Raw genomic sequence first — 26,387 nt, forward strand, 5'->3', positions numbered from 1 at the left:
TTTTTAGAGCCTGTCAACCAGACTCACTCCTCTGTGAGATGCTTTTGTTCTAGGCGGCCCATCAGCTCTCTGTTTTGTCTTTGCTTTATTTGCTTTTCCCGTCTGTTATCCATTTGTTTCAGGAGACTTTGGGAATATTCTTCTTGTTTAAAAGCATTAATCTCAGAACTGAGTGGCCGTTTATCAAATAGGAAAGATTTCTGGAATGAAGGAGAAGCAATTCATTTACTTTAAAATACCAAAAAGCAACAAAGAATAAAGGTAGTAATTCAGAAAACTAAAATCCATGATTAACTTATAGTATTTGCAGGTATTAGCAACAGAAATTTTGAAAAGACTCACACAAAATTCAGGTTTCTCCTTCTTGTGGATTCTTATAGCTTCAGCAACTCCAAGATTATAGGCAGCATTTTTTTGATTCTGTGCTCTATTAGCCAGATTTCTCATCTTTGAAAACAAACAAACAAAAAATTACGTACTGAAAATACAGCCTTTAAAAATTTAATTCTAGGGGCGCCTGGGTGGCTCTGTTGATTGAGCGTCCGACTCCGGCTCAGGTCGTGATCTCGCGGTCTGTGAGTTCAAACCCCACATTGGGCTCTGTGCCAACAGCTCAGAGACTGGAGTCTGTTTCAGATTCTGTGTCTCCCTCTCTCTCTGACCCTCCCCTCTTCATGCTCTGTCTCTCTCTGTCTCAAAAAAATAAATAAACGTTAAAAAAATTTAATTCTATTACATTATAATAATCCAACTGAGGTAGAAACTCGCCTTTTGGAGGCAATGGTACTTTCTATAAAGCTTCATAGATTTATAAAAGTGGGTTGGGGAAGGTTTTTTTTCTTTTTTCCTGTGGCTTTAGGCAGCACCTCTGTGGGGATCGTAAGAGGGAATGGAAGATTTCTTAAGTGGTTACCTGGTATCCAAATGCAGGAAAGAGCAGTATGGTCAACTATGGGAGACCACAGAAATCTGGACAGTGCAAATATGGGGGTACCATCCTCTCTTTGCTTGCTTGAGATAGGCCATAGATTTGAAGGGGAAAGCCTTGGTTATGTTGTATTAGAAATCACAAATAAAACCATATAAATCCAGGAGTTCCACCTTTAAAACTAAGTCCTTGGGGGTTGGGGAGAGGGAGAAATCAGGGGCAGGTACAAACATTCAGCTGCTTGGACATTCATCCCAGTGTTGCTCACTATTATGAAAACTTGCATACAACCCAAGTTTTAGTCCAACAATAAGGAAATGATTAAATACATTACAGTACAGACATATGACGGGGCATTTAACGTGGCCCTTTAAAATCATATTCCTACGGTCCCATTCTTCAGTCGGAGTGTTGAACTACCTGGTGTTTCTGGAGCTCCTCTTGATCCTTCATCATTTGATACTGCCGAATGTGTTGCTCAATTTCTCTCTCCCCTCTCTTCCTCTCACTGCTGTGGTGTCGTGACAAATTGCGCAGCGCTCGTTGCAAACACACATAACACAATTCCTACAATACCGAGTTTGAAGACAAACTGAGTTTTTTGCCTTTTACTTGTTTTCCTTCACATTCCCTTCACAAGCTTTCCAGAGACTGAGTATGTCACGCAACATACTCTATAAATGAATGTATTGATGGCAATTAGAAACATGAGTCTTGCAAAGTGGGCTCCACAAATATCCAAGAGGATATTTTGATCATTTGATCAAAAGTATTTATAGCAGGTGGGCCTGGGTGGTTCAGTCAGTTAAGTATCTGACTTTGGCTCAGGTCATGATCTCTCATGGTTTGCAAGTTCAAGTCCTGCATTGGGTGAGCCCCACTTCTCTCTCTCTACCCCCCCTCTCTGCCCTTGCTCACTGCACCCTCTCTTTACCTCAAAAAAGAAATGTATTTGTAGCAAGTGAAAATTAGAAAGAGATATACCAACCCTCCTTGTGTTAACCCTAGTAGATTTTAATAATGGATATGTTTATTGGAGTCTAATTTGGGGTCCTGAGTATTTGAACCATATCCATACATTGAAAAAAAAAAAAAAGCAATTCCCATAACTCTTACTGAGAAACAGAAGTCAGAAACAGAAAGAGAACTTTGTTTGAAGACACTGTACCTGCCCTGCCTTAGTATGATCCTGGCAACCAGTGGCTGGAGAAATGTTATGCTTCATTTTATTGTAATCTTTCAAATAACGTGGAGATGATAAGCTATAAAAACAGTGCAACATGAATTAATGTTTAAAAGTCTGACATGAGCTATGATAATTTGGGAAGCAAGCACAAATATAAGGGAAAGAAAAATAATCTTAGCGATCTTTCTCAGAGGATCTATGGTTTGTGTCAAATAAACTGGGGTTTGAATCCCAGCTTTTTTGCTTACAAGTTGACTGACATTAGGCAACCTGGGTCATCTTGCAAAAAATCTCAGTTACCAATGCTATGAAATGGGTATAAAATGTATTCATTCTACAAAATGTATTGTGCTTATTATATGCACTATTTTAGGCATGGGAGATGCAGTAAAGAACAAAATATACAAAAAAAATAAGAAAAAGAAATCCTTGTCCTTATGGAATTAACATTCTGATAAGAACTGACAGCCTGCTGATAAACAAGTAAGTCAATTCAATAGTATATGTGATTGGGTGGCTCAGTCAGTTGAGCATCTGACTCTTGATTTCGGCTCAAGTTATAGTCTCAGGGTTGTGGGATTGAGCCCCACATCAGGCTCTGCTCTGAGTATTGGAGTCTGCTTGTGATTCTCTCCCTATCTCTCTGCCTCTCCCCCGCTCACACACATACTCTCTCTCTCAAAATAATAAACTTATTTAAAAAATAGAATGTGTGAAGGTGATAAATGCCCTACAATGCTGGAGGGATGGAGTATTGAAACATAAAACAGAACGCCCATGTAAGATGTACCAAGAAGGTGATATTTAAGTAAATAGCTGGAAGAAGGAGGGGTTAATAATAATCAAATATCTGATGCAAAAAGCATTCCAGGCAGAGTGAATGAGTACAAAGTCCTTGAGGTGGGAGTGTACCTGTGCTCAAAGTAGCCAGTGAAAGATGAGATAGCAGACAGAAAGTAGGAGAGAGATCAGAGACCAAACAGGCTCTTGGAGGCCATGGCAAGGGCTCTGGCTTTTACCCTGGGTAAGAATGGAATCCATTGGAGGGTACAATGTCCAGTATTAACAAAACTATGGAGAAGACAGCAGTCCCTCATATTTCTGCTACTGGGAAGATAATTTGATATAACCTTCCTGAGAATAATTGGTAGCATGTATCAAAGGCATGAAAAATGGGTTCATCTCTTACCTCTAAAATTTTACTTTAAAGTGTTTATTCTATAGAATATTCAGGTGCATGCAGAGAATTATGTGTAGCTATATTGTCACAGTATGGTTTATAATATTAAAAAACTAAAAATAATCTAAATATCCAAAAGGAGATGAGTTAAACAAAAGGTTTAATTAATGAAATGATGTGCAATTATTTGTTCATGTTCTGGGACATTCAGAGCCATGGGAAAATGTTAACCACTTATTGTTGAGTATAACAAAGTTTCATATGATATGATCTCAGTTGTACTTAAAATGTGTGTATATGTTTCAAATATAAATATATGTATAATGGGTGATTTTTTTGTATCTATTCCTTTTCTCATTTTTCAAAATTTCTGTGATACACATTACACACACACACACACACACACACACACACACACACAACCAACCATTTTTTGGTCAACATCTATAGGAAGCCTCCACCAATAAGCCCTAACAATTAATTACTCCCTCCTCCTTGCAGCTCCTGTACTTTCTTTTGTTGTCTTTACCATGTGTACTACTTCTTTAGTGTCAGTCTCCCTAAGAGACTGTTTATATGTCTTTTATATGTCTTACAGCTCTGTGTCTTTGGTGTCTAAAGTAATGCCCAGCATACTGTGGTGCTCAGTGTCTGTTGGATTGAACTAAATTCCAAAGTACAAGACATTTAATTCACAATTATCTTTCATAACCATGAGATTATTCAAAACAAGCATGCCCAGGGTTTTGAACATGACTTTAGTACCACAGAGTGCATAAATCACACATATGATAGCTGATACATTGTGACACATTAACAAATTCAAATTTGCTAGCCCAGTGCAGTGTAAATAATCAATGCTCAATAGATAACTTGAGTATGGTTGACTAATTTGAGGTTTTAAAAAGTGTCCTACTTGGGGTGCCTGGGTGGCTCAGTCTGAGCATCTGACTCTTGATTTCAGCTCAGGTCATGATCTCACAGTTCCTGAGATCGAGCCCTGCTTGGGATTCTGTCTCCCTCTCTCTCTGCCCCTACCCCACTTGCTCTCCATCTCTCAAAATTAGTAAAAGATAAACTTTAAAAAAAAGTGTGTTAAAAAAAAGAAAATAGAAATCTTTTGGGGTGCCTGGGTGGCTCAGTCAGTTAAGCATCTGACTCTTGATCTCAGCTCAGGTTATGATCTCATGGTTTGTGAGTTCAAGCCCCACATCAGGCTCTGCACTCACAGTGTGGAGCCTGCTTAGAATTCTCTCTCTCCTCTTTCTGACTCTCCTTTGCTTGCTCTCTCTCTCTCTCTCTCTCTCTCTCAAAACAAATAAGTAAACTTAAAAAAAATGAAAATAGAAATCTTTTGACATAACATTGTTAGAAGACATGACCATAATGAATTGTAATACATTCATTCATTCAAAGAATGTTTATTGAATGCCAGCCATGTTTAGCAAAACTGCTTTCCAATTTGATCCAAATAATGAAACTATGTTATATCATAATATCCAAGCACTCAGAAAACAAGGGAAATTTTCCCAAATCCACAAGAGAGTTAGATGTTCTCTCCCCTGTGCTATTTTGTTTCCACCTCTGTCATAGTGTTTATCCTACTGAGTCATAATTTATCACTCTATGTATGCCTGGCTTTCCCACTAGATTATGAGCCCTGACTGAATTTATTATCCCAATCACCTAACAGGTAGAATGTACTCAAGGATACAGAATGAAGGAATGAATAAACACTCATTTAAATTCCCTGCATCAAGATATAACTCAAAAATATATTTAGTAACAGACACCAGATAAAATACCAATGCATTACCTTTCGCGGTTCACACTCTTACCACCACTAACATTCTGCTCCGCCGTGTTTGGAAAGCTGATGTTTGTCACTTTGAAAGGAGAGAGAGCATGTTTTTCTCGAAGTCTCTTGTGTGTTATGATCTCTGTAAAATGAATGAAACCAAGTTTCCTTTCAACTTTAAATGGGTGGTTTTGTACTTAACTAATTTTTAAAACTCGTTATTTTACCCGGGAAAATTTATATATAAGATACATTTCTTATCTTAAATTATTGTCCCTTGCCCTAGTGTGATTCAAACAAATATTTTTTTGTATATTTATTACGTACAAGACACTGGCTAGTCACTTTAGAAAATACACGAGGCAAGTCTTTGCCCTTCAAGATCTTTCAAAAGATATACAGAAAGTTCTCAACTTAATAATGGTTTGACTTATGATTTGTGACTTTGGCTTTTGATGGTGTAAAGTGATGTGCATGCAGTACAAACTGCACTTTGAATTTTGAATTGTGATCTTTCCCTGGACTAGTGATATGTGACACAACATTCCCTTGGGGGATGCTGGGCGGCCCAGCAAGCTGCAGCAGGCAGCCAGCCACAGTTAGGAGAGTGAACAAGCGATACACTTCCAGCTATTCTGTACCCATGCAACCAGTCTGTTTTTCACTTCCAGTAGTCAATAAGTTACATAAGATATTCAATACTTTATTATAAAATAGGCTTTGTGTTAGGTGATTTTGTCCAACTATAGGCTAATGTAGGCTAGATGACACATTTCAGACAGGCTAGCTATAATGTTCAGTAGGTTAGATGTATTAAACACATTGTCAGCTTATGATAGCTTCAAGTTATAATGGGTTAACCTGAACATAACCCCATCGTTAAATTGGGGAAGATCTATAGTTGTAGAGAAAAATAAGATATAGACAAAAACCCCAAGAGCTCTCATCGTGGAGGTCTTATTACGTGCCTACAATGCTAAGTCGCTTTGCATACATTGCATAAATAGCAACTCAGGGCAATGATGAAAAATGTCTACATTCCAATTGATGGTGCTATCTTTAAGGGTCTGCCATGTTTAGAGATGAAAGAAGACACTTCAGAATCCAGTGATGAGAGAAGTGTTCATGGAGTAAGTGCGATGTAAAAATGATGCTAAGAGGTGAGTAGGATTGGGCTAGACTATAAGAAAAGGAAGGACATTCTAGGCAAGAGAAAAAGAATGAACAAAAACACGAAGTCAGGGAAGGACAAGATGTGTTAGAAGGACATAAATAGACAATTCTGCTCAGAGAAGGAATCTATAGGAAACAGTGACAGATGAGGTTACAGACACAAAAGCATGTGAATATTAGGCTAACAGTTTACATGTAATCCTGTAGGCCACATGTTGCAAAAACAATATCCACAAGCCAATGTTTACCCACTGACATGGGGTTTTTTTTGGCTCTATCAGCATTTTTTGCTTCAACGTCAATTAGTGTGTTGCCTACAAAGCAATAATCTCCTAAAGGAAGTTTCCAAAGAGTGGCATGGCAACCCCTAAGGATCCCTAGGATCCTTTCCAAAAGTCTTTGAAATCCTAGGATTTTCTTCATATGCTTCAACCAACACAAACATATCATAACAGATTAAATGAAGACACAGATATGAAAATCCAGCCACCTTATATTAAGCCAAGTATCAAAGATGCAAAACTTCCATTCTCCATTTTTCATAAAAATTATTATTTATGCTAACATGTCACCCTATCATGTTAAATGCAACCCACTTCATGCATTTACATTATCTGACTGGACCCTGTAGGCATATGAATTTTGACCTCTTTAAGTAATGGGGAACCAGCAAAGAGATCATAGTCTAAAAGCCTGAGAGTCAAAAAGTAGTTAAGATGAGATACAAGATTCCAGGAATAGAAGATATGTTAGAAAGAAGAATACAGTAATTATTCATGATTCTAACTTTATTTATTTTGAGCATAGAAGTCACTAAGCAATATGGCTGGGCTACCACCAATATGGTAGCAATATTGGCCTACCTCTGACGCCTTCTTTGCTTGGATGGTCTTTTAATTCGCACTTCTCTTGTCCATTCATTTCATTTTCATCTTCCTCTACAATGGTCTCCATAGGTGGTTTTTTGTCCAACGTCTTGATCTCAATCCTAGAAACAAGCCACGATGTTTACTGCTCTGGGCCTGAATAGGTGAATGTGTGAACTTTCAATCCTTAGAAGCAACCCAGCTAGCTATCTGGTTCTGAAATACACCCACTTCTCTCAAGGGGGCAAGTGCTTTGATTTACTGAGGCTCTCTTTCAGGCTAAGTTTGGGAGCCAACCAAGACCTCCCCTCTCAGTACTGAGGCCTCAAAAGCAGCTCTTATGAAGATAAATTGAGGGATTTAAGCTTTGGGTTTGGTCTCAGTTTGAACCCGGCTGTCTTTTCTAGTTCTGTAACCGGATGCATAGAGGTGACAGTGAAAGGTGGCTGTTGGATGACTTAAAGGCAAAGATTCACAGCCTGGTAGGCAGAGACCAAAATATGCCCAGAAATAACTGCTCCTCCCCTCCCTCTTTCTCCTCCCCACAGCTCCATCCTTTCCCCAGGCAAAAGTGAGGGACTTGCAAAAGCACAATGGGGGAATGGATGTGTTCAGCTGGTGCATGTAGTTGTAGGTTTTCTGTGGTCTCAAGTATGGAGTGCTGGGTTAGAGGTGTAAGCAGGAGAGAGGGCAGTGGGGGAGGGGTGGTACTTCCAGTAAATTCAGGGACCAAACTTCACATGAATAAAACATCTACAACTATTTTGAGTATTTGAGTTCTCCGGTCCATCTCTAGGCTCTCTAGTTAACAGGAGCTTCCATCTCTGTTCTTGACCCATTGCAATTATTTCCCTCCTGTAATGCTTCAGCCAAAATATGTCCAAGGGGGCAGCCAAATTTGCCTTCCAAAATACAATCACAATAAAATTATTTTGAATCCACTGATTTATTTTTAATGAGTAAGGCAACATGGTACAATGGAAAGAATAGTGGAACAGTCAGGAGCCATGGTTTTATTTCTAGCTTGGCCACTCAGTTGTTTGTCCATTTCATCCACAATATTAAGGGTCTAGACTAACTAATCTCTAATGTTTATTCTGACCCTCACACTGATTTTGAGGTATGTCATACAGTCCTTCCTAGAGGGGGTTTTTCCAAACCAACTAACACAGGAGGATGTCAAAGATTTAAAAACCATGAGAAAATAATACTCTGGGAAGCTGGTTGTTATTCCCCAAACTTCCTCCACCTGAAAAGCGTAATAGTTAATGGCATAGCAATTAAGATTAAGAACATGATTAACGGTACACAATGAGTGAGTGACAGCTAAACTGGGGGGAAAAAAAACAAGTCTCCTGACTCCTATTCCAGTGTTCTTTAAAATTTTTTTTTAAATGTTTATTTACTTTTGAGAGAGAGAGACAGACCATGAGTAGGGCAAGGGCAGAGAGAGAGGGAGACACAGAATCCAAAGCAGGCTCCAGGCTCCATGCTGTCAGCACAGAGCCCGATGCAGGGCTCAAACCCACAAACCACGAGATCATGACCTGAGCCAAAGTTGGACACTCAACTGACTGAGCCACCCAGGTGCCCCCTATTCCAGTGTTCTTAATACTGCACCATGTTGTTTCACTTATTAAAAGAAAAAAAAATTAAAATTACAATTTTGCACCTCTATAAAATGGATAAAATTAAATACACATCTCAAATAGCTAAAGTGAAAATTAAGTGCAATAATATTGAGAAAGTGCTTAATAGCATCTGACATCTACAGTAGTAAATATTCCATAGATGACAATTATTATTATTATTATTATCAGTATCATTATTATAATCACTGTCAGCAGCCACCACTAAAACCCACTGCACTCTTGGGATAAAGTTGTTCCTTTATTCTACCTTATCTCTCTAACCACTTGAGTGGTAAGAATCAGAGCTCAGACAGGTGAGCTAGACTGCAGAAAGAGAAAGCTAGTTCAGAGGAAATGATGGAAGGTAGAGGAAAGCCCAGAAGATGAGAAGAATTGCACTAATATTGCAGGGACTAAAATTGATGGGAGGTAGTATCAGAGTTTCTAGGGAGCTAAGAGTAGTTTTAAAAATGAATAGTCTAGATGGACCTAGAGGGTATAATGTTAAATTAAATAAGCCAGACAGACAAAGATAAACACCATATCATTTCACTCATATGTGGAACTTAAGAAACAAGACAAATAACAAAAGAAAAGAAGAGTCAAACAAAAAAGAAGATTCTTAAATACAGAGAACAAACTGGTGGTTTCCAGAGGGGAGGTGGGTGAAGCATGGGTGAAATAAAGGGGATTAAGAGTACATTTATCATGATAAGCACCAAGTAATGTATAGAGTTGTTGAATTATCATAAATAAAAATAGTCTAACTGGCCATTGCTGTCTAACTTAACTATGGAAAGTGTATGCAACAAATCCTTCTTTGCTGGAACACTGAAAGAGAGAGAACACTAAAAGGAGCATGAGCCAGAAAAGATGAGAAACACAACCCAATCACATTAATAAATCAACAAGGATTGCTGTGCCTGGAGGAACCTGTGGAGCAAAACACTGACCTTGGAAATGCACACCCACACTTGGATTGCTTCTCTGAGCTCTCTCTGCTGGACAACACGGAGTCCACAGTGCCAGGCCTCTGGAGGACAGAGAAAGAGAAAGGTTATGCTTGGGGCAGTGGTCTAGGACACATACAAATCAAAGCTATAGGCAGTCTCAGAGGCAAGGCTACCATGATACTCTCTATTGTTATTTCTTACTTACTTATTTATTTATTTATTTATTTATTTATTTATTTATATTTTTTTAGTGCTTAAAGTCTAGAGCTTAAAATCCAAAGAGGAATTATCTCATTTATCACTGTGGATAGTCCCATACCAATTCCACTGATGCTGCCTTTTCTCAAACCATTTCCTCTTTGGAAATTACCTTCAGAGTTGATGGCTTCTTTTATACATCTTTAAGAGGAGAGCTGACTTATTTGAAACTATGAGGAAAATGAGCAAGGAAGCCAATTCCACTCTTGACCCAAATAACTCTAAGAGAAGGGTAAGAGAAGGGCTTTGAAGTCATGTGGATTCATGTTCACATCCCCACACTGTTAAGTTATGTAACCTTAAACCCCTGAGTATGTGGGGATAACAGGATCTAATTCATAGAATTTTTATGAGGTACTGTATGTAAGTGGCTGGCACATAATAAACACTCAACAAATAGCAGCTATTATAATTATTATCACATTTTATAGTAATGACATTATTACATTATACTAGTAATAGAAATCCAAAATTATTTTTGGAATGATATGGTTTACAAAAGGCTTTGAAGGGAATTTGCAAAAAGAAGTTTTAAATATGGTTCCAGCAAAAGCAGCATCATTGAAATAAACCTACAGCTTCCCAAGAGAACTACTCTGCAGAACAACACTCAGGTTTAAGTTGTGGGACATCTGGGGGGAAAGAATCACTCTCACCACTTTATAGCAATTTCCCAAAATGTGATTTAAAAAAAAATTTTTTTTTTACATTTTATTTATTTTTGATAGACAGAGAAAGACAGAGCACAAGTGGGGGAGGGGCAGAGAGAGAGGGAGACACAGAATCCGAAGCAGGCTCCAGGATCTCAGCTGTCAGCACAGAGCACAACGAGGGGATCGAACTCACAAACCGCAAAATCATGACCTGAGCCCAAGTGGGACCAACTGAGCCACCCAGGCATCCCCCCAAAATGTGATTTTTGCTGTTAACAAGCCTTGGATTAACCAAAAGTTCCACGATTCATGATTCAGTCAGTTAAAGCAGACTTCTCAGATCCTTTAACATGCCAGTGTGTTTTGTGCTTCTGTCCAGGAGGGTGATATATGCAGCAGCCCTCCATGTGCTTTGGTCTCCAGATCCTTTTTTCATAGAATATCTTTCGGGATGACTACTTCTGGAAAATGCTCCTTCAAAGTTACGTCTTAGAGTGCAGCAGGCTGTCCTCTCTTATAAACATGTTATTAAAGCTACAAAGTTCTGTAGAATCCCTGAAGATTAGAGATGGGCCAGCACTTTGGCCTTGCTTCTGCTGTATTTTCATGGAAACGGGAGGGTGATAGCTGCGTGTTTCCACTTTACATACACAGGGTTAGTGCCTATCTTTAAAATCCTACATGAAGCCAGATTGTGCAGAAAACACCAAGAGCTTCATTATGCACAACTCTTAAATCCCCATCCCAGAGCTCCATGAAAGAGGAAATTAGAGAGTAGAGAGTAGAATTAGACCGTATTTATAGACTTACATTTTATAGTCTTTCACTTAAAAATCAGGCTTTTGCTCTATGGGACCCAGGATTTTATAACATTCTATGATAATATAATTCATTTGTACCAATTTTATTCATTCTTAAGGCACACTAAGCATTCAGTTAGTTCTGGTGATTAACTGTTTCACTACCTCCTTAAACTCTGCTATGTCCAACCTAGCATGAAGGTCATACCAGCTACTGAATAATAATGATGGGGTCAATTATGAAATTTCTTCCACAGTATGGCAAATTAAAAGCTAAAGATACATTTCCATGACTCGATTTATTGTAGACTGTCATTAAAATAAAATACCATAAGGACACCTAGGTGGCTCAGTCGGTTAAGCATCTAACTCTTGATCTTGTCTCACAGTTAATGAGATCAAACCCTACCCCGGGCTCCATGCTGAGCATGGAGTCTGCTTGGGATTCTCTCTCTCATGGTCTCTGCCCCTCCGCTATTTGTGCACTCTAAATAAATAAATAAATAAATAAATAAATAAATAAATAAATGCTATAACCAGTCAAAAAAAAAAAAAAAAAAAGAGCCATTAGGAAGTCTGGTTCTACCACTTATTAGCACTCTGATTTCAGGCTTCCCACATAATCTCTCTGAACCTCCATTTTTCTCATTTGTAAAATCAGGATGATAATAATGCCAGTTTTATAATGTTTTCAAACTCAAATGAAGTAATAGATATGGAAGAATTTTTAAACACTATATGGTACTATAAAGTATTCAGAATTATGAACGCTTTTATTACTATTTATATTTTTCAGTTGGTATTGACTCAAAACTTAAAGTTTCTTTGCCCTTCTAACCTTTTTGTTAAAGAGTTAACCATCTATAAACAAGCATTTTTTTGCACTTGGGGTAAGTGCCATTTAAAATACATCAACCCAGGGCGCCTGGGTGGCTCAGTCAGTTAAGTGTCTGACTCTTGATTTCAACTCAGGTTATGATCGCATAGTTCCTGAGATCGAGCCCCCCACATCAGGCTGCATGCTGACAGTGTGGAGCCTACTTGGGATTTTCTCTCGCCCTCTCTCTCTGTCCCCCCAACTTGCGTGCCCACGCTCTCTCAAAATAAATAAACATTTAAAAAAATAATAAATAAAATGTCAACCTGAATTTTTCTTAATAATGACACACAGGTAATTCAAAGTTTTGATTGGGAGAGGGGTGTGGAGAAGGAAAACATTAACTTACATTTGTGAGGGCTTCTGCCAAAGCCCCAGTTCCATCCATTTTAGAAAGGAAGTCCTTATAAAATCTCATCTTCACTTTGCCGCCTTTAATCGTGAGGATCCCGATTCCTTTGAAAGTAAACTCCACATTTGGTTTGGTGGAAATGGATCGTGATAAAAAAAGCAAAGTTTCTTTCACACAGCTTTCCACTGTATCCCTGCTAAATGGACCCTGCAGGGATATCGTGACAAAATTAAGTGGAACAACGGGAATATCACCTAGAGGAGAAAGACAGGGTGGGAGAAAGGAAGTGTAAATTACAACAAGGTCATATCATATACACTCACAAATAATTATCTGATTCTTAATACTCAAAAATAGAATTGTCCATGTTAAGTCCTTAGTTGTACCCTAACAAGAGACAGTAATCAGTACAATTTTCCTTAAAAGTATATATTTTGCTCACAATAAGAACAATTAGGTTTCTAAGCAAATTCCAGACAAGCTTTTGATTTTCCCTTGGAGACAATGTAATAACTAACTGCATTTCTTCATCAGAGGGTTTTCTGAAGTTTTCAGCCCTCTTATTTCTCAGGACATACTGTAGCAATACACTTGCCTGTCTCCTCCAATTATCACATCATTTTTAAATGTTTATAAATATCCATAAATGTCAAGTGTTTTGAAAAGATAGTTCAGTAGATGTTACCTTCAAATGAAAGTGTCTTATCAGAGGGTATCAGACTGGATAACTTGCTTTTTCTCCCTAATGAATCCCTAAATGACATTGCAAAGGAATATGGTATATCTAGCATAAAAATAAGCATAGGGTCTATTCCACAAGAACAGATCACCAGTCAAAAAAGGGGATAAATAACACAGGCGATCAAGATAATAAATCCGAAAAGAGGCAGTAACAAGATCCACTAATAGAGGAACAGGATAGAAAGAAGAACATTCTAAACATTCATTGAGCAAGCATTAATTTATAGCTTTCCAAGTACCCAATGGTGCTGGATGATTAAGATTAATATCTGCAAAACACAAGCTTCCCTATATCAGCCATGGTCTTCTGTACAATTTGATGGTGATTCTATACCACCTCCCTCCATTTTTTTAATGAAGTCCTTAAAAGAAAATGCTATATTGCCTGCCTATGGATTGTTCCCTCCCATTTATCCAATGTCTCTCTTCAATCTGTCTTCTAGCCCACTTACTTCAGTAGGGACACTATCATCTCATAATGGACAAGCCAATGGATACATTGCAAATCTTAATCTCATGACCTCTCTGTAACCTCCATTGACCGTGCCCTCTCTATGCTCTTGTATCCATGGCACCACTCTTGGTTCTCCAATTTCCTCTTTTTTGGTTTCCTTTGCTGATTTCCTTCCTCATCTACTTCTGATAAGATGGTGTTTTGTTGTGCTGTTTTCTGTTGTTGTTGTTTTTAAACAAGACTTTGTCCTTGTCTGTCGCCTTCTCTTACTTTATATCTTCTCCTAGGTAAATTTTTCCAAATCCTGACCTCTAGTCTCCATCCCTCACTGAGCTCTGGAACTACCTCCACCTACGTATCCCTACAGGAATTTCAAATTTAACATGTCCAAAAGCTAACTCATTATTTTATCTACCACCCCAACCTGCCTTCCCCCTTGCTTCCCTAAGGTGTTAATGACAAAAACGTACATCTATTTTCCAATAAATCGGAGTCATGCTACGTACCATCCTTCTTCTTGCTACCCACCAGTCTCAACTGGCAGCCAAATCCCATCAGTTCTCCATACGAAATATCTCACAAATAGATTCCTTCATCTTCCTCCTGATTGCCACTGCAATCAGGCTCCTACCATATTTCATCAAACTGCTATAATTAAAAGAACTATCCTCCTAAATTAAAAACTGGACTAGTACATACAGTTCCTTGCTCAAAAACTTTCAATGGCTCCCCACTGCCTATAGGATGAATCCCAAAGTCCTTATCATACTGCCTATAGCCCCTTACAACTTAATTGCTACCAACCACTTTTGTCTTAATTCCCTCCAATTGCCCCTACAATCATATGCCTTGGCCACAGAGAAGTACCTTATTCTTATTCTTGAATTATTCTTATTGTTCCTGAAATATCTCCCACAGCTTCCATGCCAGCAAAGCCCTATCATTCTTTAAGACCTCCTGGGATATGTCATCTTCCTAAGCCTCCCTGAGCAAAGTTAAGCATGCTCTCCTCTGGGCTCACCTACATTCAATCTAGTTCTGATCAATGCTGCTTTCACAGCATTTAATCAGGTTGAAATATTTGCTTATATATTTATCTCCCATGCTAAATTTTGAGCTCTTCAAAGCAAGGACCATGTCTTGATTATCTTTAAGAACCAATGTATAATGTTTAATTAATTACCTACTTAATTAATGATGAAGACTCATAACCACAAAGCTAAACTAGAGACAGAATTGTTCTTGTGAATTAATTCAATCATATATATTTAATTCTGAAATTTCTTCAGCCTTGTAAAAAAACTAATTATAGATCTAAGCTACTTTTTTTGGACTATACTATGAGATCCAAGATGTTTTTGTTAAAAAAAAAAAACAAGTTGGCTTTATTTTCACTTTATTTGGTAGGTTTTTGATGAATTGGGGTATTATATGCCTTCTGTCATAAAATTCTAGGTAAAAATGGCTGAAAAGTCCATCAAATCTACCATAAAGATCATATGCATAATGAATTTTAAGTATAACTTGTTGGTATTTGGTTTTCCAATATTTCATTTTTTGGTGGTAAGTTACTCTGAAAATTAACTTTCAGGGAAGTTACTGTAAAGGCCAGTTTTAGCCTTTTGACCTGCTGACATTTGGGGTGGACTGTCTCTATCCACGTAGGAGTGCAATGCAAGAGGGGATGATAAGGAAGGTTAAAATGAATACAGCCCCAAAATCAGGAAGGACGTCCCCAAAGGCCTCTAAGTAACCAGGGGAGGTGTCACCAAGTCTACACACCAAAGCTGGAAGGTAAGTAAGCATCCTCTGTCAGGCACCATGTCCCTTTAGCTTATCACTATATCTCAAGTGCCTGGAACAAGGCCTAACACATAGTTGGCTCTCAGTAAATATTTGTGGAAAGAGGGAAGAAAGGAAGGGAGGCAGAAGGAAGGAAAAGGGAAGGAGGGAGGGAGAAAGCAAGGGAGGAAGATTTTAGGGTGTGAGAGGTATATAAGGTATTCATTAAGTCTTTATGGAATTATTAACCTCACTCCTAAGTTTTAATAATGTACATTATATATGATAGAACACAGTTAGTGATCTTTTTCATAGCTAATATGGACTGTAATTCTAATTACAGTCCCTAATTAACTTTTTCTCTATAACCACTTTTAATTTCTGAGGGTCTAAAAAAATGAACAAAGGCTGTATAACTCTGTAATGTGGCATGTAAATGTGCCTTGATATCACATAAACTCTTCCCATGCCTGCCTCTTAAGCTACTGAGGTTTAAAATGTCCTGCAGGAAGACTGTCTATCATTTCCCACCTTGGCCCTTCCCTCTTCCAAAGGTACCATGTGAAAAGTGAGCTGAAATCACAAACTGATAAAGCAGCAACTGAACAAACTTTGCCCTTCCATTTTCATCCCCAGGCCAGTAACTTTCTGAGAATGTCTTAAATATTGAAAAGATTTACCAGGAGTGTATGTTTTGTTTTGTTTGAGTTCATGGGTCCGTACTAACTTCTCTGCCATGATAAATATGGGTCTCTGAATCAGAATAAACTTGTTGTTTCCCACGTCAATTTTTTGTCTCATGAAAGTAAAAGTTCCAAGCCCTGGAATCTGAACACCCTGAAAGAAAAAGGGGGAAAAAAAAGAGCAACAATCAGAAATCACTGAAGAGGTAAGGAAAAATAACCCTTAGTACCGCTATTCAAAAAAAAAACCCATGAAAACAATTAAGCCTTAAATATTCAATGATTTCTAAACTCTCTTCCAGCTATAGTATGTCATGATTCTAAGTTCTCATGTAAGTATAAAATGTAATATATTGATCTACAATGCTTCTGACATCAGATCCTGCATCTCCATTACCATTCAAAGGCTGTGAGGACTAAGATAACTTGTATGGATGCCATTGCTACTTTTAATCTATATTTAAGATTCCTCTTATCCTAAATCGTGGGAAATTCTGAATTTTAATCATTTACCATTAGAAAGAAGGAATTTAAAAAGCTGTAAGAATCTCTGCTTTCTCATTCCTTCTTTTAGGTTTTGTCTCTCACTTAAAACCAGACAATCCAGCATCCAAGGCATCTGCTACAGTGTAGTGATCTTGGCTGAGGGGTAGAAGCAAATGCTTTTGGCTCTCAAACTAGGCCTCTGTCTCCCTGGAAATATCACACCTCAAGGGTTACAAACTCAAATGCCTACAGGCACCACCCACGAGAGAACGCAAGGGAATGAAGGTAGCTAGCCAGAGTGCAATGGCTAGAAAGTACAAACCCCATCCAAAGGGAAAAGCTCATTGTTGGCTCCAGCCAAGTGTCATCATGCAGGAATGGAAAACTGGTGTTGTTAAATCTGCTGATTTTTCAAGAAAAGAGAAACAAGTCCAAAACTTTATATAAACTCTCCAAATTTTAGGTTGGTGATGACTACTTCAAATTATCAGACCAAACAAGATAAGTTTGAAGGACGAATTCAGCCCACGGGTTGTCATAATGGGACCTGTGAGTAGGATATAAAAGTTTTACAATTTCCCAGGTCCCTCCAAACTCCCCAAATCTCTGTCCAGTTCCATGGCATCCAAACTGAAGTCTGGGCAAAGTTTCTCATTTTTGGCAAGATGAGTTCAATCCCAGATTGTCTTCTTGTATTTCAGTTAAAACCCATTCCCTGCAAAGAGGCATGGCAGGAAGCATTACATCCTTCTGTAGCAATGCCAGAAACTATCAGGTCACAGATCAACAGAATTTATCTAGTTCCTCTACACACATCCAGACTAGTCAGTGATCTGCTTGGTATCACTAGAGAGAACTTTTACAAATTCATTACCTAAGAATAAAATCCATGTTTGCTAAATCTGCTATCTGTAAGTCATAGTGTGAGCATGATAAAATCACAGGACTGAAAGTCAAATTGAATGGCTCTAAAATCTGTTATCTTGCTCCCAGCAAAATTATACAAGACCAAGGAAGAAAGATCCTTTGGACTCTTGCATTAAACTTAAAGTATAAATCTTGCCTTTTGTAGGGATAGCTGTCGTTGCACAAATTCTGACACATTCCCCCAGATAGTAGACACTTCTGAAATTCAAAGGAAATAAAAAATAATTGATGTAAGCACTCATGTGATAGTATCTAGTGCTAATAAATAAAAAAGTAAATGTGAACTGCAGAATCAAACAATAGTAATTCCTAATTAATTTAGAATTAACAGAAAATAAGTTCATTCCCAAAAGTTAATTTTCCTAGTAACTAAAGCTTACCATTTTACATTCCAAAAATGTGCTTAAAAATAACAACAAATTTTTAAATAAAATCTTTCTAGGATAAAGAGAACTCTGTCGCACATTTCCTTTTATTCTTACATTTCCTTTTATTCTTTATAGAAGTGGGACAGAGTTCCTTTTATCCTATAAATAGAGTTAATCAAGTATAATCTAGTCTTTTTTTTTTTTTTTTTTTTTTTTAGTTCTCTAGATTCCAGTTAGTTAACATAAAGTGTAATATTAGTTTCTAGTTTCTGGTGTATAATTTAGTGACTCAACACTTCCATACAACACCTGATGCTCATTACAAGTGAGCTCCTTAATCTCTATCACCTATTTAACCCTACCCCTTTTTTCTTAATGACCGATTCAAAAAGTATTTATTGAGTGTCTACTCTGTGCCCTCTGAAATATAAAACTTTATTCTTTTTTATTTATTTTATTTTATGTTTATGTATTTTTGAGAGAGAGAGAGAGAGAGACAGAGTATGAGCAGGGGAGGGGCAGAGAGAGGGGGAGACACAGAATCCAAAGCAGGCTCCAGGCTCTGAACTGTCAGCACAGAGTCTAACATGGCACTTAAACTCTGGAACCAAACTATGAGATCATGACCTGAGCCAAAGTCAGACACTCAATCAACTGAGCCACCCAGGCCCCATATTTTATTTTTAATGTTTATTTATTTTGAGAGAGAGCACACATGTGAGTGGGGGAGGGGCAGATGGGGGGCAGTGGAGGGGGAGAGAGAGCGAGAGAGCGAGTGAGAATCCCAAGCAGGCTCCACATTCAGCATGTAGCCTGACACAGGCTACATCCCACAACAAGTCACAGACTGACCTGAAACCAAGAGTGGGTTGCCCAACCACTGAGCCACCCAGACACCCCTAAACCTTCATTCTTATGACATTCTTTAACACAAAAGTAAAGCCAAGCATCATTAAGGCATAAAAGGCTGCTGTCTGGGCATTAAGTGTCTCTATACTTCTTTTATTGCTTAATTCTTTGTTGGGGGCAGTTGGGGGGGGGGGGTCTTTATAGAGATTTTGTGTGTGTGTGTGTGTGTGTGTGTGTGTATCATCTTTCTCCACAACTCTGCCCAGATGATAACTCCATGACAGCAGAGACCTAAGTTGCTTTGTGCACTGAATCTTTGTGTACTATCAACCTTGAGTAGCATGTAGTAGTCTTTGATATTCTTTTAATGCCTTAGCCCATATAACATTATTACTAAACCCATAAAACAATATATTCTTTTTAAATTGAGATTCAGTTTGGCACATAATAATAGTGTCAGGTGTACAACATAATGATTTGATATTTGTATATATTGCAAAATGATCACCATATTTTTGCTTAAATCTTGACTTGCTTTTCATTCTCATTTGTTACTGTTAGACTACCAGCTGTTACGTCTCTCTACTGCTAGTGCTCTGCAGACCTGGTCCTAATTTACTGCTTCTGATCTGCTTTGTTTTTGCTTTCAACAAATATACTAATATTATATCTAAAGTAATATTTTTAAAGTTTATTTATTTTGAAAGAGAGAGAGGCAGAGAGAGAGAATCCCAAGCAGGCTCCACACTGTCAGTGCAGAGCCCAACACAGGGCTTGATCTCACAAACTGTGAGATCATGACCTCAGCTGAGATCAAGAGTTGGTCACTTAACCAAGTGAGCCACCCAGACAGCCCTAAAATAATAATTTTTGACAACAGACCTTTGGGTAGGGACCCAAGGGGCTTAATTTGAATCAATGCATAGACTTCTTACTATCTGTTTTGAATGATCAGAGAGGGGTCTTCTATGTTTTTCTTGTTCTGAGCTGTTTTCCAAAAAGAAACTGTGGTAGAAAAATAAGTAGTTGCCAATAACTAGGGTTAAATACATGATATTAAGGGATACTCTAGGTATAACTAATATTTAGTTATACCTAGTTAGTACTGAAAATTAAGTCAGTGTTGACATCTCCACTCCAAACATAATTATGTGTATTAAAGATACTTTCCAATGAACTCTTTGCAAATCCAGAGTGTTATGTTTTAGTTTTCAGAATAAAATATCAGTAACAGGGTGCTTAGGTGGCTCAGTCAGTTAAGCATTCGACTCTTGATCTCAGCTCAGGTCTTGATCTCAGGGTCATGAGTTCAAGCCTCACCTTGGGCTCCCAGTGTGGAGCCTACTTTAAAAAAGAAAAAATCAAGAACAGTGACATTTACCAGGTTGCCACTTTGGGATATGGATGGAGGCAAAAGACTAGTTCTTTCCCCACTTTGGAAATTGCTGATTTATTGGTATAACTTTTATTTCTAATGGTTTAAACTACTACCTAAAGCAGGGAAATTGTACTTTTAATTACAGCATGTCAGGGTTATAAATATTTTTATTACTATGCCAGGGGAGGAGTAGTTTGGGCAATGAGAAGTAGCAGTGAATGATTCTCATGGGTATCTGGGAACAAGTTGGGTGATGGAAATTCACTCACCCACCAAGGAAACTAGGGCTATATGCTACAGTGAACCAGGTGAAAAGATCCTACCCTTCACTCTAAGTCACAGATACTTGGTTATTATAACCAAGTCTTTCCTCTACTCTGCTCCATCCTACTGTATTCCCCATTCCTCTCCACCACCATAGACAAAAGAATTCTACTTCTGGCTGCTAAGAACTAAGAAGGTCTTTCAACCAATACCAATTAGATACTGAATTAAATTTTTCATCATGACCAAAAATGTCATTAATTTGCTAATAACACAGAATCTCCATATCCAGATTTACATAGAGACCTTTCAAAATTATGAAGTCAAAACTGTTAAGTCTTTTACCCAGGCTCACAATATGCAGCTCAAATTTCAGGAAAACAATCTATACCAAATGGAAATGATTTAATTAGAGCCAGGAGAAACTATATAGCTTGCAACCAAACCCTAATGAAAAGACTTGACTGAGCCTAGCTGGAAATTTGAGGATCATCTTTCTTCATTTGAATGATATATTCAAGACTGCCATGTTGTTTTATTCTATAGAATCTAATGGGAAAAATTATATAAAAGCAGAGTTTATTATTATAAACTGAGATTTGCTATTTTTTTAATGTTTATTTTTAAGAAAGACAGAGCAAAAGCAGGGGAGGAGCAGAGAGAGAGGGAGACACAGGATCCAAAGCAAGTTCCAAGCTCTGAGCTGTCAGCACAGAACTGATGTGGGGCTCGAACCTATGAACTGCAAGATCATGACCTGAGCTGAAGTTGGACGCTTAATCAACTGAGCCACCCAGGCACCCTGAGAGATTTGCTGTTTCTTACTGAAGAAAAAAGAAAATATGCACATCATTCCCTTTGGGAAGTTGTAGGTTCCTGCATTTCAATTGGAATAGATTTGAAAATTTTACAAACAATGATTTTTAACTTTGATTTTTTCTGACATCCCAAAGTCAGAGAGGATATCACTGAATCGTAAAGCAAAAAGAATTTTAATCCAGTCTAAAAAGTGAATTAAAGATATGCTACTTTTATGTTTTAGAGAAAACTGGAGTTATTATTTATTTTAATCAAATATTGAAATACCTAGAATCATTATTATAAAGAAATAATCCCCAGACATACCTTCTATACTCAGTTTAACCACCATTTGACTTCAAATTCTAAACATTTTATGCATTCAAAACCATATTTTCAAACACAGTGCCAGGTAGCAAGAATGCTACATTTTATATATGATTATAAATTATAGAATAATATATGCTTGAAATAGATACTAATACCAAATATAAGAGATAAGTTCCCTTGACTTTATAAGACATCTTCTTTTTAAAAACAACACACACACATTTTTTAAAATGTTTATTTATTTTTGAGAGAGAGCATGAGTAGGGAGGGGCAGAGAGAGAGGGAGGCAGAGAATCCCAAGTAGGCTCCCCGCTGCCAGCACAGAGCCCAGTGTGGGCTCAAACTCATGAACCATGAGATCATGACCTGAGCCAAAATCAAGAGTTGGACGCTTAGCCAACTGAGCAACCCAGGCGCCCCATAAGACATCTTTTAAAATTAAAATACTGGCATACAAAACAAAAAATTCAAGAGTGATTTGAACAAAGAAACATATTCCCAGAGCATAGGAGCATAGTTCAGTGGAAAGATCAGTGTGTTGCACTGAAGACATGCAGACTTCCTGCCTCTGCAGATTGCTAGCTATGTGGTCTTCAATAGTTTTGCCCGGTCACATCCACAAAACGATGACAGGACCTTCTAAGTACTATAACTACATAATACTAAACTTTGGAAAAACATATGAAAGCCACAGGACTTAATACATACAATGATGAAAAGTTAATTTATGGGCTTTACTGAGATTAGTTTATCCTCATCTCCTTTACAAGGGATCATTTGTGAACATTAATAAGTAGTCACTTATTAGTTAATAGTGATTTTAATAATGACTTTAATAATAACATTAATAATGACTTCTGTTTCTGTCATTCAACCAATAAAGCTCTTGCTGAGGTCACCAACAATGTCGTCAATAAATTCAATAGATATGTTTAGCTTTCACCTCGCTGACCCTTTAGTCATATCTAACAGTGGTGACCACTCTCTCCTCCTTTAAGCACCTCTCTTATGGGCTTTTGTGACACTCCTCTCTCCTGGATTTTCTTCCTACCTCTCTAGCCACTTCTTCTCATTTTCCTCAACTCAATCATTAAATGTTGGGATTTCCAAAGATATAGCCCTAGGCCTTCATTTTTCACTCCATATTCTGCTGCAGCGGTTACATCTGTGCCCAGGACTTTAATGACCACCAATATGCTGATGACTCCCACGTGTTTGTTTAGATCTCGGAAACCCTCCCCATTTTAAGGTTCTTGACCTGTGTATCCAACTGCCTATTTGGATATCTCACAGAGACACTTCACTTGCTCAAAATCAGGATCTTCTTGCCCTTAAATCTTGCCCTGTATCCAGGGATTCGATGTCAATGACTGCCACCTTCATCTATTCAGTTATATAAGCCAGGAACTCAGAACTCATCCTTGCGACTTCCTTTCTCTCTCACCCTCCATGCCCAGCCCACCACCACAATCTCTAAATAGCCTTTCAGTCTGTCTACATCTCTCCATCTTTACTGCTACCAATTTAGACCAAGCTACCACTCAGTCTCATTTAAGTTACTGTTATAGGTGTTCTTGACCCTCTAATTCATTCCCCACTTTGCAACCAGAGCAATCTTTTCAAAACACAAATGTGATCATGTCATTCAACTCCTCCTTTATCTCCATGCTAGAACACTTAATGGCTTTCCACAGGCTTAAAATCAAGGACACTATCCTTAATATGATTTACAAAGCCCTGATCACCTGACTCCTCCCTTTCTGTCCAGCCTCCTTTAGAACACTCTGGCTTCTGCACTTACAGAACAGCCGTATTGACTTTCTTTCAATTCCTCCGTCACACCATGCTGTCTCTCATCAATGTGCTCTTGTTATTCCCTCTGCCAAGAACTCTGTCACCTCCCCTCCACTCCCTATTCCACTGATCCATTTCACCTATTTAACTGCAACTCATTCTTCACATCTCAGCTCACGAATTCTTTTCTTCAACAAATCTTGACACACATTCCCATCCTCAACCACAGTAAAAGTTCCCAGCGTACCATGCACATCCTCCTCGGTAGCACTTACTAATTGAAATTATTATTTATTTGTGATTATTTGGTTAATGTATATCTCTTCCCCACTAGACTATGTAAATTCCAAGGTTTTTGCTCACCGTCAGTTCTCTAGTGTCTAACACAGTAGGTTCTCAAAATTACTTGAATGAATAAATTATATGTAAATTTGTAAATAAGGCAAATATTTTTAATCCATAAAACCATTATACTTAATGCTTCTTTTATAATTATTTTAACAGGAAAAAGTAAGAGTGATGCAGGGGAAAGAAACGAGGCATCTACTCCTATTTATTTTGTCTTCTTAAGTCATTTGGTTAAAGTGTAGGCAACGTCCCTAAGTCACAATGACTTGATAGTAATAATAGTTTCCATTTCTGGAGCACCTTTCTTCCCAAGGGTTCCCAATGCTTACAAACAGATCTTGGTATCACTCTAGAGTGACTCTTCTAAGAAACTATGCTTTTGATCAAGCCTAGTAAGTTTCTATGAGAAGCTGTCAGGTCTTCTTGCAAACACTAAGTTCCTTTTATGACCATCTCACTTTCTTAACACAACCCCAAAATATCAGGGGCAACAAAAGTAGCCATGTCCTTGCATGAAGTCTGAGAAGGACCCATTTGGAGTGGTTGTTTTTAGCTAACATTTAATGAGCACTTATTTTGTGCTAGTCCCCAGGCTAACACATTATCACTTTTAATCAAAATCCTCAGCTGGCCCCTTTCCCTCATTAACACGATCAATAAAGGAACTCTATGGGCATCCAATGGGAGCCTGCTGTGATTACCAGCTGGTTGCCAAGATAACCTGGCCACTCAGGGGGTGGGGAAGGAGGTTTTCTGCCTGCCCCTAAGCAGGTGAAGATTCAGCCCCCAGGGCCCTCGCCTCACTTCGCTTACCCTCCTGGCTCAGCGACCGAAGAGTACGAAGAGTACGCAGCACCGGCTTGCTCAGGTCCCGCATGGAAGGGACGATGGTGTCCAATATGTTGGTGTTCATTTGGTTCGGTGCTGAGTCCTTGACGGGTCTCTTTTCTTTCTTCATATGAAATCTGTACAAAAGTGACTTTCCTACGCCCAAAGCCCCTCTCTTCAGAGCTTTGGATGTACCTTAAAACAAAAACTACCAAATATCGATTTGTGTTTTTCTAACACCTCCTTTCTCGCCGTCCCTTCTCACCCCGTGCTGGCTCTCTCTGAGTGGCTCCCACCCCAGGAACCCCAAGAGCTGGGTTGCACCAGTATGCAAAAATCCCAAGCGCTCAGGGCCACCGAGTGAGAGCGTGCGCGGAGCCAAGAGCAAGAAAACGGGACTGAGGGAAGGTAGGCCAGCCGCAGGGAGGGCGTGGTGTGTTGCTAGGACGCAACAAAGGCTTGCTGCGTCGCTAGGGTGTCAAAGCATGGCCTTGGCCCCGCCTCCTATGTTGGGTAGAGCCCTACGTAGACAATGGGACTCTGGAGTGGCAAACAGCGAGGCTGGGGAGTAACTTTTTTTTTAACTTTGTTTTTTACTTCCCCTCTTACCCTGGGCAGCGAAGAGAATTGGTCGCTTTTGTAACCACCTTGGACCAATTGGAGAAAACCTTTTAACCCTAGAAACGGACATTCGAGTCTCCGGATAAGTTTGACTTTGAGTCGGAATTTCTTTCTCGTCTTTTGTTTCTCCTGGACTCCCCTCCTAGAAAATGGAGAGCCGGACTAGGGAGAGAAAAGAACTAGCAAGAGCTGACGTTTCTGTAATTACAGTGATTCTTTTATTCCCTATACACGGCATGAGTGTCATCCTGCAGAATTGTTTTAATGCCCTCCCCTCTGCTAATAATTACCCCAAAGCGAACACACATGTAAACTCCACCCAGGTCAAGAAATAGAATCTTGTATCCATCACTTACTACTCACTTAATATTAGGCAAGTTACCCTACCCGCCCTGAGATTCTCTATGGAAACTGAGAGTTAATAAAACAAAAGTGACACAAAGAATTTCACCAAAGTGTGTTCTGTAGAATACTAACTACTTATGGCATAATTAACAAGTGGAAAAAAGAAGGGAGGAGAAAGAAAGAAAGAAGAAAGAAAGAAAGAAAGAAAGAAAGAAAGAAAGAAAGAAAGAAAGAAAAGAAGGGGAAGGAGGGAGGGAGAAAGAAAGAGAAAAAGAGGAAGGAAGGAAGAAAAGAAAGGAAGGGGGAAGTGGGGGGAGAGAGGGAAGGAAGGAAGGAAGGAAGGAGAAAGAAAGGAAGAAGAAAGGAAAGAGAAAGGGGGAGGGAGGGAGAGAGAAAGAGAAAAAGAGGAAGGAAGGAAGGAAGGAAGGAAGGAAGGAAGGAAGGAAGGAAGGAGAAAAAAAAAGAAGGAAGCTGAGACAGGGAAAGAGGAAGAAAGGAAGGGAGGGAGGAACAAAGAAAAGGAAGGAAGGGAAAAAGGGAAGGGGGAGGGAGGGAAGAGAAAAAGAAAGAAAGAAAGAAAGAAAGAAAGAAAGAAAGAAAGAAAGAAAGAAAGAAAGAAAGAAAGAAGAAAGAAAGAAAGAAAGAAAGAAAGAAAGAAAGAAAGAAAGAAAGAAAAAGAAAGGAAGAAAGAAAGAAAGAAAGAAAGAAAGAAAGAAAGAAAGAAAGAAAGAAAGGG

The 26,387-nt window shown here is 38.5% G+C and overlaps 1 protein-coding gene across 2 annotated transcripts in view; it reads right to left on the reverse strand.

The window, feature by feature from the left end:
* The window catches only part of CCDC81 (coiled-coil domain containing 81), a 43,706-nt gene extending 18,616 nt beyond the window's left edge, over nt 1-25,090 (reverse strand). The window contains exons 1-11 of one of the 2 annotated variants that reach the window (XM_043579991.1): nt 24,671-25,090; nt 17,865-17,926; nt 16,313-16,469; nt 12,653-12,909; nt 9,716-9,795; nt 7,129-7,253; nt 5,111-5,234; nt 2,097-2,190; nt 1,349-1,495; nt 343-447; nt 28-200 (exon numbers count right to left, since the gene is read on the reverse strand). In XM_043579991.1, coding sequence (XP_043435926.1) covers nt 28-200; nt 343-447; nt 1,349-1,495; nt 2,097-2,190; nt 5,111-5,234; nt 7,129-7,253; nt 9,716-9,795; nt 12,653-12,909; nt 16,313-16,469; nt 17,865-17,926; nt 24,671-24,815 — 1,469 coding nt within the window. In that variant the 5' untranslated portion in view covers nt 24,816-25,090. The other variant, XM_043579992.1, reaches the window with a different exon arrangement.
* Between the last annotated feature and the right edge of the window lie 1,297 nt (nt 25,091-26,387).

The sequence above is a fragment of the Prionailurus bengalensis genome, chromosome D1 (genome assembly GCF_016509475.1).
Source record: "Prionailurus bengalensis isolate Pbe53 chromosome D1, Fcat_Pben_1.1_paternal_pri, whole genome shotgun sequence".
In the NCBI taxonomy this organism is placed as follows: Eukaryota; Metazoa; Chordata; class Mammalia; order Carnivora; family Felidae; genus Prionailurus; species Prionailurus bengalensis.